We start from the raw sequence: 11,688 nt of genomic DNA, 5'->3' as shown, positions 1-11,688 counted from the left end.
ACACGTGGTCTAATGGTCACATGGACTTAATGAAGCTCAGGTTCTTTATGTCTCAGCACAGAAGGAATTCAGGGAGAGGCAAAGTAGTAGGTAAGAAGTGGATTTATTTAGAGAGATACACATTCCATAGACAGAATGCGGTCTGTCTCAAAAGGCAAGAGCAGCCCTGGGAGAAACGCATGCCACGTACAGAGTGTGGGCCATCTCAGAAGACAAGAGGCCCCGAAATATGGGGTGGTTAGTTTTTACGTGTTGGGTAATTTCACAGTCTGAGGAGTGGGAGGATTATTTCAACTATTTGGGGGAAGGGGCGGGGATTTCCAGGAATTGGGCCACGGCCCACTCTTTGGCCTTTTATTGGAAGCCTCAGAACTGTCAGGGTGCCTGTCAGTATGTCATTTAACGTGCTGATGTATTACAATGAGCGTATGACGAGGTTCAGCTCGAATCTTCCGCTATCTTGGACCGAATCGGTTCTAACCAGTTTTTGTCGTATTCTCAACAGCTATCTTGCTCTTTTATTTTGTTTTATTTTAAGAGAGCTTGGGAATAAACTATTTTATTTTACTTATTTATTTATTTATTCTTTTTTTTTTTTTACCGTGCCCCACGACATGTGCACTGGAAGTGCAGAGTCCCAACCGCTGGACCGCTAGGAAAGTCCCCTTAAATGTTGTGCCCTGCCCCCTCCCTCCTCTTTCACAACCACAGAAGAGTTATGTCTCATCATTACCCCACACTGGGACACCTATTTAGAGGAAAAGAGAACCCCGCAAATGCCAGGCTACTTGGAAACTGACGGCGATGCCTGCATTTCGGGGTGCGCCTGTGCTTCAGATTACAGGGGTGAGAAGCTGAGGTCCTAATTTCATTATGAAGTGGTTTTGGTGCTGGAACTGGCTGAGCCTCACAAGTGGAGTCTACAGATTATTAGTACTAACAATAGAAAGAGTAGATAACATTTGTTAAAGGATTGTTATGTGCTCAGCACTTTACATAGATAATCTCATGAAGTTTATACGCATTTTCTTATTTACCCCTGACAACAACCCTATGGAACAGGCACTATTGTCATCATCATCTTGCAGCTGAGAAAACGGGCTTTGAGAGTGTTTTATTTATTTATTTATTTGTTTATTTTAAGATTTATTTTATTTACTTTGGCTGCACTGGGTCTTAGTTGAGGCATGCAGGCTTCTTAGTTGCAGCATGCATGCAAGATCTATTTCCCCGACCAGGTATCGAACCCAGGCCCCCTGCATTGGGAGCAAGGAGTCTTATCCACTGGACCACCAGGGAAGTCCCAAGAGTGTTTTTAAAAAGAAACAACAGGCCCCAAATGGAGTCAGTTGCCCCCGGAACAGCAAACCTAGGCTTAATTTCAATTTCAGCTACTCCTAGGAGTGTGAACTTTAAGCCCTCGATCTGGAATTACCACATCAGCACCTGTGAGGTAAACTGCATGATAGATCCCTGCCCTTCCCCCAAAGGAAGGTGACTTTGCCTGAAATACTGTAACCTTTTTTCTTTTTTATGACTTCCTTGTCCCACCCCCTTTCTACCTTTGAAAACCTTCCATTTTGTACAGCTCCTAAAGCTCCTTTCTACTTGCTAGGTGGGATGTTGCCCAATTCACGAATCCTTGATTTTTTTTTTTTTTTTTTTTTGGCTGCCCTGCTTGGCTTGAGGGATCTTAGTAAACCAACAAGGGATGGAACCCATGCCCCCTGCAGTGGAAGTGCAGAGTCCTAATCACTGGACTACCAGGGAATTCCCATGAATCCTTGAATAAAACCAAATAGGTCTTCAAATGTACTCAGTTGAATTCTTTTTTTTAACAAGAAATAACCTCCCAATGCTATGAGGCCAATGCTAAACCCTCTGATCTCTGGGTTTTGCTTTTTTTAGTGGGGGAAAGGGGGGAGAATGGTGCCCAGATGGAGTCACGGTTATGGCATCAAGGCAGTGAGGGTGGAGAATATGGGACTTTTTTTGTTTTTAATATTTAGAGGTAGAGCTAATGATAATTAGGTGATTAATTGAAAAGAGAGGGTGAGGAAAAGAAAGAAGAGTTAGAAATTATACTAAGGTGTGTCAGGGGACCCTAAGACCACTCCCAGGTTTGGTGATTTGCTAGGAAGGCTCAAGAGGCTCATTGTATGGTCATATTCATGGCTAAGATTACAGCGAAATTGATAAATAGCAAAATTAGAAAAGGGAAAGGGAAATGAAATGGAGATATATAGGAAACCAGGTTAAAGCTTCCAAGAGTCCTCTCCTCTAGGAAAGTCTTGTGACAACATTACGAAGTGTCATCTGCTGGGGAAGCTCATTAGAGGCTCACTCAGGCTTTTAACTGGGAGCTAGTCACATAGGCACCCTCTGCCTTAGCATTTACCAGAATCCCAGAAGGAAATCAGGCATTTAGCATAAACCACATTGTCTGTGTAGACAGCAGAGGCACCGTGAGCCATTATTGCTTAGGGAAAGTTTTCTATCAGTGCAGGGAACGATTTGCCAGTCAAGAGTCCAGATGCCAGCCAGCAGCCAACCTTGTAAGCAAGACTTTCTATAGACAGCAGTCTCAGGTCTGCTGTGCTAAGTCTTTCCCACATACAAGGTTTACATGGAGGATGGTGAAATTTTCTCTAGGAAATAAAGAACAGCAGGGTTGGGGTGGGGACAGAGAGAGAGGGAGTTTGGACACGTTCAATTTGAAGAATGTGTGAAATAGACTTCAGAAGGCAGTTGGAAACAGCAGCTTAATGTTTAGGACAAGACTCTTCCTGATCTGGGCATCATCTACGTAGAAGTGATGGTCAAAGTCATGGGACAAATGAGGTCCCCCAGAAAGACTCTGGTGAGAGGAAATAGCTGAGAAGGAAATTGGAAGGAAGAAGGGAATCAGCAGAGGAGAAGAGATGAAATGGACAGGAGTGGGAAGTGAAACGTGGATCAAGGGAGGAGAAAGTCTCAAGAAGAGGAGAGCAGGCAAAAAACGTCATGAAGAAGTGTGTGGCCATGAAACACCAGGGCCGGAAAATTCCAGACCTCCTTTGCTGCACAGCCTTGCCCTTGGTGAGCTTGTTCAGTCGTCAAAGAACTCTGGCCCTGTGTTGGAGAGGAAAAGCATGGGGTCTGGTCAGGACCTGCCGCTAATGATAAATTAAATGGTTGACTTGAAATGATTCTCGTTCTGTTGGTAGAATTGTTTTTTGAAACCACTCCTAACACTTTCTAGGAATTGTTGGCAGCCATCAGAATGTATTACCTCTGCTTGTCACCAACAAGGAACTTTGTGCAGGATCTGTGTGGTGCCTGAGAGTTAATGTTTTACTACCTTCTTGGTAAAGTGCAAGAAAATACACTTATCTATGCTGGTCTGTTGGTCTTAATTAGTGAGTTCTATCTCACTGTGAGCAGGTGCTAAAAAATGAGCATGTAGAACCATGCTGAGACCCAGCTATGTACAGACTCACACCGTGTGATGATTCATGCCATTTTCCCTCATCAGCTCACACCCATGTACTTACACGTGCTTCAAAATACGGAGAAAATCAAAAACCAAAATCAAAACGAAATAAGACAAAAAAATATGTTCTATGCTCTCTGGGCAAATTTAGAATAATTTATTTCACATCCCTCTGACTGAGAGACTGGCCTGTCTCTTTACTCTGTTTAACTTACCAAACACAATGAGAGAAGCCAGTAATACTAACTGAGGTGTTTTCTCCAAGCTCTCTGACTGTACTTAGTCCTCAGTTAAATAATTTATGCATTAGTGGGCCTGGAAAGTCTTAGAATCTTTTCCTGGTGACTTACCCTTATTTTTTGGCAATATTTTAAGATAATTTAAAAATATAAGTGAAGTCACATTTTAACAATTGAAGGAAGTTAAAGATCTTCAGGCTTTTTTTTTTTTTTTTTTTTTGGACCACGCCTTGAGGTTTGCGGGATCTTAGCTCCCCAACCAGGCAGTGAAATCGCCGAATCCTAATCACTGGACTGCCAGGGAATTCCCAAGATCTTCAGTTTTTATTAGATGCCTTGTCAGCTTTATCTCTGGCAACAGAAAGAATGACTTCTCCCATCGCTGGCCTCTTCTTCTCTCCCTCACTAGAATTTAACCCTCTAATTTTTAGGAAATGCTGTTATTGTTCCTATTTCTCGCAGTTGAACTTTAAAGAATAGCCTTAGAAAAGTCTTCCGTTTACAAGTTAGACTCCCGACTTTAGGAAAGATAAGACCAAAAGCCACCCCAGGGCTTCCCTGGTGGCGCAGTGGTTGAGAGTCTGCCTGCCTATGCAGGGGACACGGGTTCGTGCCCCGGTCCGGGAAGATCCCACATGCCGCGGAGCAGCTGGGCCCGTGAGCCATGGCTGCTGAGCCTGTGCGTCCGGAGCCTGTGCTCCGCAACGGGAGAAGCCACAACAGTGAGAGGCCCGCGTACCGCAAAAAAAAAAAAAAAAAAAAAAAGCCACCCCAGATGAGCGAAACTGTATTATGTGACTGAATCCTCCAGATTAGGGAATGCCAAGTGAAAACCACTGACAGCCATGTTTCAAGGTATCCCCGTGCTAATAGCATCCTATGCGAGTGTAAGCTACACCACAACCCATGACTGGATTAATCACCAGTTCAAGTATCCTTAGTATGGTGAGTAATACTTTACCATAAGTCTGACCAAAAATAACCCATTCCTGAACCCTCATAAACCACTGACACTGAAGTCATGAGTTGTGTCTGTAAGCTATTTTAAATGAAGATGTCTGTAAAATTTGGCTTGCTTAAGTATGGAGTTTTAAAACTCTATTGCAGAACCCGAAAGAACTGAGGGCTTATTTCAAAGAAATGACCTGTACAAGAATGTTCATAGCAACTCTATAATAGCCCAAACTGGAAACAATCCAAATGTCTGCCATGGTATTTTTATACAATGGACTGTTACTGAGCAATAAAAAAAGATGAACTATTGCTATAAGTGATGTGGATGAATCTCACAGACATAGTGAAAGAAACCAGACACAAAAGAATATGACTCCATTTGCATGAAGTTCAGAGACAGCAAAAGCAATATATGATGATAGAAGTCAGAATCGTGGCTCTCTTTTGGTTGGAGGAGGGGATGATATTGACTGGGAAAAGGCATGAGGGTCCTGAAAATGTTCTATAGGCTTCCTCTGGTTGGTGGCTACATGGATCTGAGGTAACTAGCCTCCAAGAAGGTCCCCAATGCTCCCCTCCTCTGGAATTCTTGTCCCTGTATAGTCCCTCTCCTACATTGTATCAGGACTGTTCGGAGTGATCAGCAGAATATGGCAAAAGTGATGGCATGCCACTGAGTGGAGGCTCTGTCTTGCTCTCTCTTGGATCACTCACTCTGGAGGAAGCCAGCTGCAAGTCTTGAGAACACACAACAGCCCTGTGGAGAAGCCCACACGGAGAGGAACTGAGGCCTCCTGCCAGCAGCATCTTGCAAGCAAATATTCCAGCTCCAGTCAAGCATTCAGATGATGTAGCCCAGCTGACATCTTGACCACAACCTCACAAGCCAAAACCACCCAGAACCACACTAATCCCTGGCTGACAGAAACTCTGATATAGTAAATGTTTCTTCTTGTAATCTACTACATTTTGGGATAATTGGTTATCAAGTAATAGGTAATATAAGTATGTTATATGTAAGAACTCATTGAACTGTACAGGCAAGTTTTATATACTTTATATATGGGTTATATATTAATAAAAAAGAAAAAAGTCTATTACCAAAAAGAGGCTGTCAAAAACACTCAACCTGAAACTCCCTAGATGTTTGGCAGAAGTATTAACTCAAGGTCTCCTATATTTCACCAAAATGTGTTCGCAGTGTGTAGTCGGACGGAGGGAGACAGGTGTGAGCTGGTCACCTTCTCCTGTTCCCTGTGTTGAACTGGTCATACTCCGACTGTCTACAGGTGGTGCTTTTAGAGTCAGCTCTAGCTGCTCTTCCTGGACCTTTTTGGGGGCTGTCTGTTAGCAAAATTTACAATGTCTACAAAAGTGGGGCCGACTTCTCCATTAAGCCCAGTAGGCCTAGTGCCTAGGGCCCCTGACACTTTCAAGGTCTCATAAAATGTTTTAACATCAATTTATTTTAAAATCAGAAGAAAAATATAAAAATATAATAATAATAAATATATAATAATGAAATCAGCTTGGATTATATCCATCTTCATACCAAATGCAGTTGTAAAATATAAATTTAAGTGTTTTTTTTTTAAGGAGGGAGGGGGCCCCAAAGGCAAACGCACTTAGAGCCAACAAAAGTCATAGCCCAGCCCTGAGCACAAGGAGGCGTGCTATGGACTGAACAGTGTCCTCCCCCAAATTTATATGTCCCCCTAACCCCCAAAGTAACTACTTAGAGACAGGGTTTTAGGAGGTACTGAAGGTCAAATAAGGTCATAAGGGTGTGACTTTAACCCGATAGGATTCCTTGACTTTCTACAAAGAGGAAGAGAGAGATTTCTCTCTCCACATACGTTCACCAAGGAAAGACCATGTGAACACACAATGAGAAGCCAGCCATCTGCAAGCCAGCAAGCGGGGGCTTACCAGAAATAGAACTCACTGGCAGCTTGATCTTAGACTTCTCTGTCTCCATAACCGTGGGTTATAAATTCCAGATGTTTAAGCCACCCAGTCCATGGTATTTTGTTACGGCAGCCTAAGCTGACTAATACAAGGAGGGAAAAGTGGAAAAAAAAAAAGAGCAAAGTGAAGACATGCTGAGTCCAACAGGAACGGTCTCAGGTATCACCAGATTAAGTCAGTAGTACCCCAAAGGCCCAGCTCTATCTTCATTTCCTATTATTGAATTTCAGCCTTCAAGTTAGAAACTAGGCAAGCTTGCAATCTGTGCAGAGGTTAGGCATTCTTTTTTCCTTGACCACTTGAATCACTGCCTACTTTGCAGGTTTCAAGTTAGCAGCAGCAGCAGCAAAAAAAAAGCTTCTATATTAGAAGAACTCAAAGTTCTTTTATTGGAATAAAATTTTATTAACATGAATATCCTGCTCAAATCACATCCCTAGTCTAGAAAATGAGATGCAGGGGTTGCTTAGCCAATGAGGTAACCCAGGAGAATGAGGGTTAAAGAAGACTATGTTTTATGAAGAATATGTGATCCTCTGCTGAATGTTACTAAGAGGCCAAGTGAGATGAGAACAAAGGAGTTGTCATTGATTTGGCAACACAAAAACCAGTGATGACTTTAAGAAGAGCAGGTGTCCATCTGATTGCTGAGGCTCTGGGGGAGGTGGAGAGCCAGATCTTTACATCACTCCTTGCAGCAAAATAATTCCAGATGGATCATTATCTTCATGAAATCATTAAAACTCTAAAGGAAAACATGGAATAATTTTTTATAACCCTGTAAACTAGTAAATTGGTAAAAGTTTCTGCAGTGCATTTGCTATACCAACAGGTAAATTTTCTTAATAAATAGTTTTTACAAATCAATATAAAAAAAACTAACAGAAAATGAAGAATACAGAAAAAGAAATAAAATTTATAAGAGTATGAAAAGATTCTTAATCTCACTTATAATTAATAAAATACAAATTAAAGCATCATAATATTTTTTAAAATAAGACACAAAATAATTAAAATCACAGATACTATTTTTCACCTAACAGAATGGCAAAGATAAGTGTTGGCAAAGAGGTGGAATCAAGTACTTCCATATGTTGTTAGCAAAGGTGTCAATTGCAATCTCTTTGGAGGGCAATTTGGCAATAATCAAAACTAAAATACACATTTCGTTTGATCCAACAATATATACATTTTTCCGACAGTTCTATTTGTATATGATTGTAAAGATTTAGGTACAAGGATGTTCACTGCATCACTGTTTCCTGTAACAAAAGTGACAAACCAAACATAAAAGAGGAGATTGATTAAATAAATTATGTAATGGATCAAAAACTATTAACAGACTATTTCTAGCCTTCCCCTTCCATCTGCTAGGTAAAAAGAAATTTGTTTTGGGTCAACGTTCTCATCTCTCTCCCTAAGGAAAATGTTCAATAGCTTTTAGACTTCTGTGATGCAATACCATGAGGAAAGCAGAGGGCACAGAAAGATGCAAAGCTTTGTGGAATCCAGACAAGCTCAGGAATGTGAGGAGGCATAAGAAAAAGAAAGGTGAATTTATACAATATTACTAGAGATATACAAACCCTTCCCATGTTTCAGAAATGCAATTTTGAGGCTTAAGTCATTTTGAAATACTTTTTGGTGGTGAACTCTATTTCACTGACTTAGGCACAGCTCTGAGACTGGCCTACAGTGCTAGCTTCAGAAATGTCATATACACACAATGAAATCCATAAAGCTAGTAAAAGTATTGAGGTGGAAAAGCATATTGCTAAATGTAAAAAAGTAAGCTGTAAACTGTATACCGTATGTTCCCACTTGTTTAAAAAGCCCATCCATATATTATTCACGTACATGTTTTCGAATACGTAGGTGTTTTCTGGAGGATGTTTCTGCACATTTATAAAGATGCATACATGTAATAATTTCATTGACCCTCTTGTTTTGTCCTTTATTTTTATGCAATCAATGCTGAATGGTGTTTATAATGACAGTGGTATTGAGTATTATTTAAACAAAAAGTCTCTCTTAGGACTTCAACCATGTGTCAACTGAAATAAAAATGCACAATGTAGGACTTCCCTGGTGGCGCAGTGGTAAAGAATCCACCTGCCAATGCAGGGGACACTGGAAGATCCCACATGCCACGGAGCAACTAAGCCCAAGAGCCACAACCACTGAGCCTGTGCTCTAGAGCCCTCGAGCCACAACTACAGAAGCCCATGCGCCTAGAGCCCACGCTCTGCAACAGAAGTCACTGCAATGAGAAGCCCGCGCACCGCAATGAAGAGTAGCCACCCCCCCGCCCCTTTAACCCCCGCTCATCGCAACTAGAGAAAGCCCATGGGCAGCAACGAAGACCCAACACAGCCAAAAACAAATAAATCTATATTTTTAAAAAAACGCACAATGTAAATGTTGTGAGTCAAGTTTTATTTGGGGACCTTACTGAGGACTAGAGCCTGGGAGACAGCCTCTCAGAGAACTCTGAGAAACTGCTCCAAAGAGGTAAGGGAGGAACCAGGATGTATGTGAACTTTTCTGCTTGGAAAAAAACTTGTAATCAAGCATAAAAAGATCACTGCTAATCACAAAGAACGGACATTTCAAGTTAATGATTTTAGTGCTTTTCTAAGTAGGGGAAGATGAAAGAATCTAGGGTCTTTTTGAAATTTTTCCTTAGCTACGTATCTTAGCTACCTAGTGGTCAGTATATCCAATGCACAGAATACTTCCAGTTTTTCTCCATCCTGAATTCCCCTCAGGGTGCACACATTAGCAACTGCAGTGGTTAAAGGCTTAATCCTTGTAGAATTGGGATGGCAGGCAACTTTTTTTTCTTTATGAGTGAAAACAATTTTCAGAGAAGAAGAAAATACACCATGATGTGACATAGATTATCCATAATGGTGGAATTATATATGACTTTTTTATTCTTGTCTGTAAACTTGTGTATTTTCAAAGTTTCCACCATGAGCATGGATTACTTTATCAGCAAAACAAATTTCTCTTCAAAATATGATAGTTTATTTTTAAAATATATTCTAGCCTTTTGGATATTGTCAAAGTGTACAAAAAAACAGAACCAGAAAAAATATATATAGCTAAAAGATCTTTTAGTTACTATTTTGGTGAATAGTAGACAATTTGTTGGGTATCAAAATTTCTGCCCATCCCAGAAATGTTTCATGTGGTGCTTAAAATTACCTTTATTCAAGTCAATTATTTAGTAAAGGTTGTTTGTTTGTTTCCCCCATAAGGACTTTGCTAATATTGGAAGGGTAACTAACCCACCAGGATCCAGGGAATACATTACAGAGGTAGTTCTTGAATTGGAATGTGAATTGGAACCACCAGGAGGGCTTGTTAAACTAAAAAGGGCAGCTTCATCCCCTAGGCTTTCTGATTTGGTGGGTCCAGGGTGGGACCCATAATTTGCATTTCTAACAAATTCCCAGGTGGTGGTGCTGCCAGCTGGTTCAGTGACAACAATTTGAGTATCTCTGCATGAAGCATACTACCTTATCATCAGCATCAGCGAGAGCACCAGGCACCTGAGAGCAAGCAGATGCCTGAGGCCGGGGATCATCATGGCTGAAGGTCCAGAGGGAATCCCTATAGTTTCAGTGCCCAGCCAGACAGGTGGACATTTCAGGGCTGAGGAGGTGGGGAGGCAAATTGGTAACTGAATCAGAGGCTTTGTAGAGTAGGGATGGGAATGTCACCTGCATCATGGTCCTACCTTCACTACATTGCTACAGATGGATATTTAGTCTTTTCATTGTAAACTGGCTTCCACCGTGCGGAGAAGAGATCCATACCTGCATTTCCTTACCTTCAAAATGGAAATGACTGATGCTTCTGAGTGGTTTTAATAAGGGAAGGAAAATGTTACCAGAAATACATATAACAAAAATAAATGTAAAAAGATTATAATAAGTGTAAGACTTAAAAACGTAGATGCTTCTTTATCTTTGTTACTTCACTTCACCTAGAACTTAACGGACTCTGGTCCCATCTCTGGGTCAAACCTCCCCCCGGGCTGGTGGCGGGCTCTTCTGACGTCCGCACATTCCCTGCCACGCTTGGCTCCGCCAGCAGATGGTGCGGTTCTAGCGCTTTTCCAAAAGTGGGCTGAGAGGACAGAAAACAGAGATTGGGTAGCTCTGAGGCATCGTCCACAGCCACGCACTGCCCGTGGAGCTCTCGGATCACAACACTGTCAGGCCACTGCGTGGCGCCGCCCCCCGCTTTGCTAGAAGTGCCCAGGCATGGATTCCTTTTGGGTGACTGGGTTTGGAAGGAGAACTTGCTTAGGGTGCTAATTGGACCCGCTGAGAAGTAGGGTCTTAAGTGGGAAGATAGTCCGCACGCAATCCCATGTGCTAAAACCTCGCCCACCGTCTCCAATCGAGGAAAGACAAAAAGGGGAGAAAGGAGTTAAACCATCAAAACCACACGCCGTTGGGACAGCTCCAGAAGTATCCTTCTCGGATATGTTCAGGGGCCCAGGTCTGCGAGTCCCTGGCCTGAGGCTGCGCCCCCAAGCGCCGCGGGACGGAGAAGTGCCGAGCTGGGACTGGGGAGGGCGCTGTGGGATCCGGCGGTCGGGTCCCGACTAGCCCCGCCCCTGTCCCGCTCCCCACCCCTGGCCGGTCCAGCCCCAGGACAGGTCTAGGGCGGGTCCAGGCAGTGCCGGCAGCGGCCCCGCCCCAAAGTGGGAGGAGCCGACAACGCCATCGTCATTCCTGACCTGCGCGCGCAATCAGCCGCAGCTGGAGCTTGTTCCCTCCCTCAGGCGGCGCCGGACCCAGACAGATCCGGACGCCGATCGGAGCCTGCCACCTGACCCTCACAGACGTCTGCAGCCCGGCGCCACGGCAGCATGAGTGCGTGCGGCCCGGTCCTCGGCCTCCTCCTGCTGCTGCTCTGCCCGGCGCAGGTGAGCGGCCGCCGGCGACCCGGGCAGGCTGTGGGGGACGTGGTGAGGCCGCGAGGCGGGGAGGGCAGCGGGCTGTGCAGAGGCTCAGGCGCCCCCGGCCCCAGAGGGGA

The 11,688-nt window shown here is 43.3% G+C and overlaps 1 protein-coding gene across 3 annotated transcripts in view; it reads left to right on the top strand.

The window, feature by feature from the left end:
• The first annotated feature begins 11,401 nt into the window (after positions 1-11,401).
• Positions 11,402-11,688, top strand: part of NPC1 (NPC intracellular cholesterol transporter 1) — a 47,118-nt gene continuing 46,831 nt past the window's right edge. For 2 of the 3 annotated variants that reach the window (XM_089894993.1, XM_022586828.2), the window contains exon 1: positions 11,404-11,578. In XM_089894993.1, the coding sequence (XP_089751119.1) occupies positions 11,522-11,578 (57 nt within the window). In that variant the 5' untranslated portion in view covers positions 11,404-11,521. Of the gene's footprint in view, positions 11,579-11,688 lie in introns of all 3 variants that reach the window. The other variant, XM_022586830.2, reaches the window with a different exon arrangement.

Source organism: Delphinapterus leucas, chromosome 14, assembly GCF_059928025.1.
Source record: "Delphinapterus leucas isolate spDelLeu-1000000601 "Yukka" chromosome 14, BTC_Dleu_Yukka2, whole genome shotgun sequence".
NCBI classification, from domain to species: domain Eukaryota; kingdom Metazoa; phylum Chordata; class Mammalia; order Artiodactyla; family Monodontidae; genus Delphinapterus; species Delphinapterus leucas.
The sequence above is the reverse complement of the archived record's forward strand: the minus strand, read 5'-3'. Positions and strand labels throughout refer to the sequence as shown.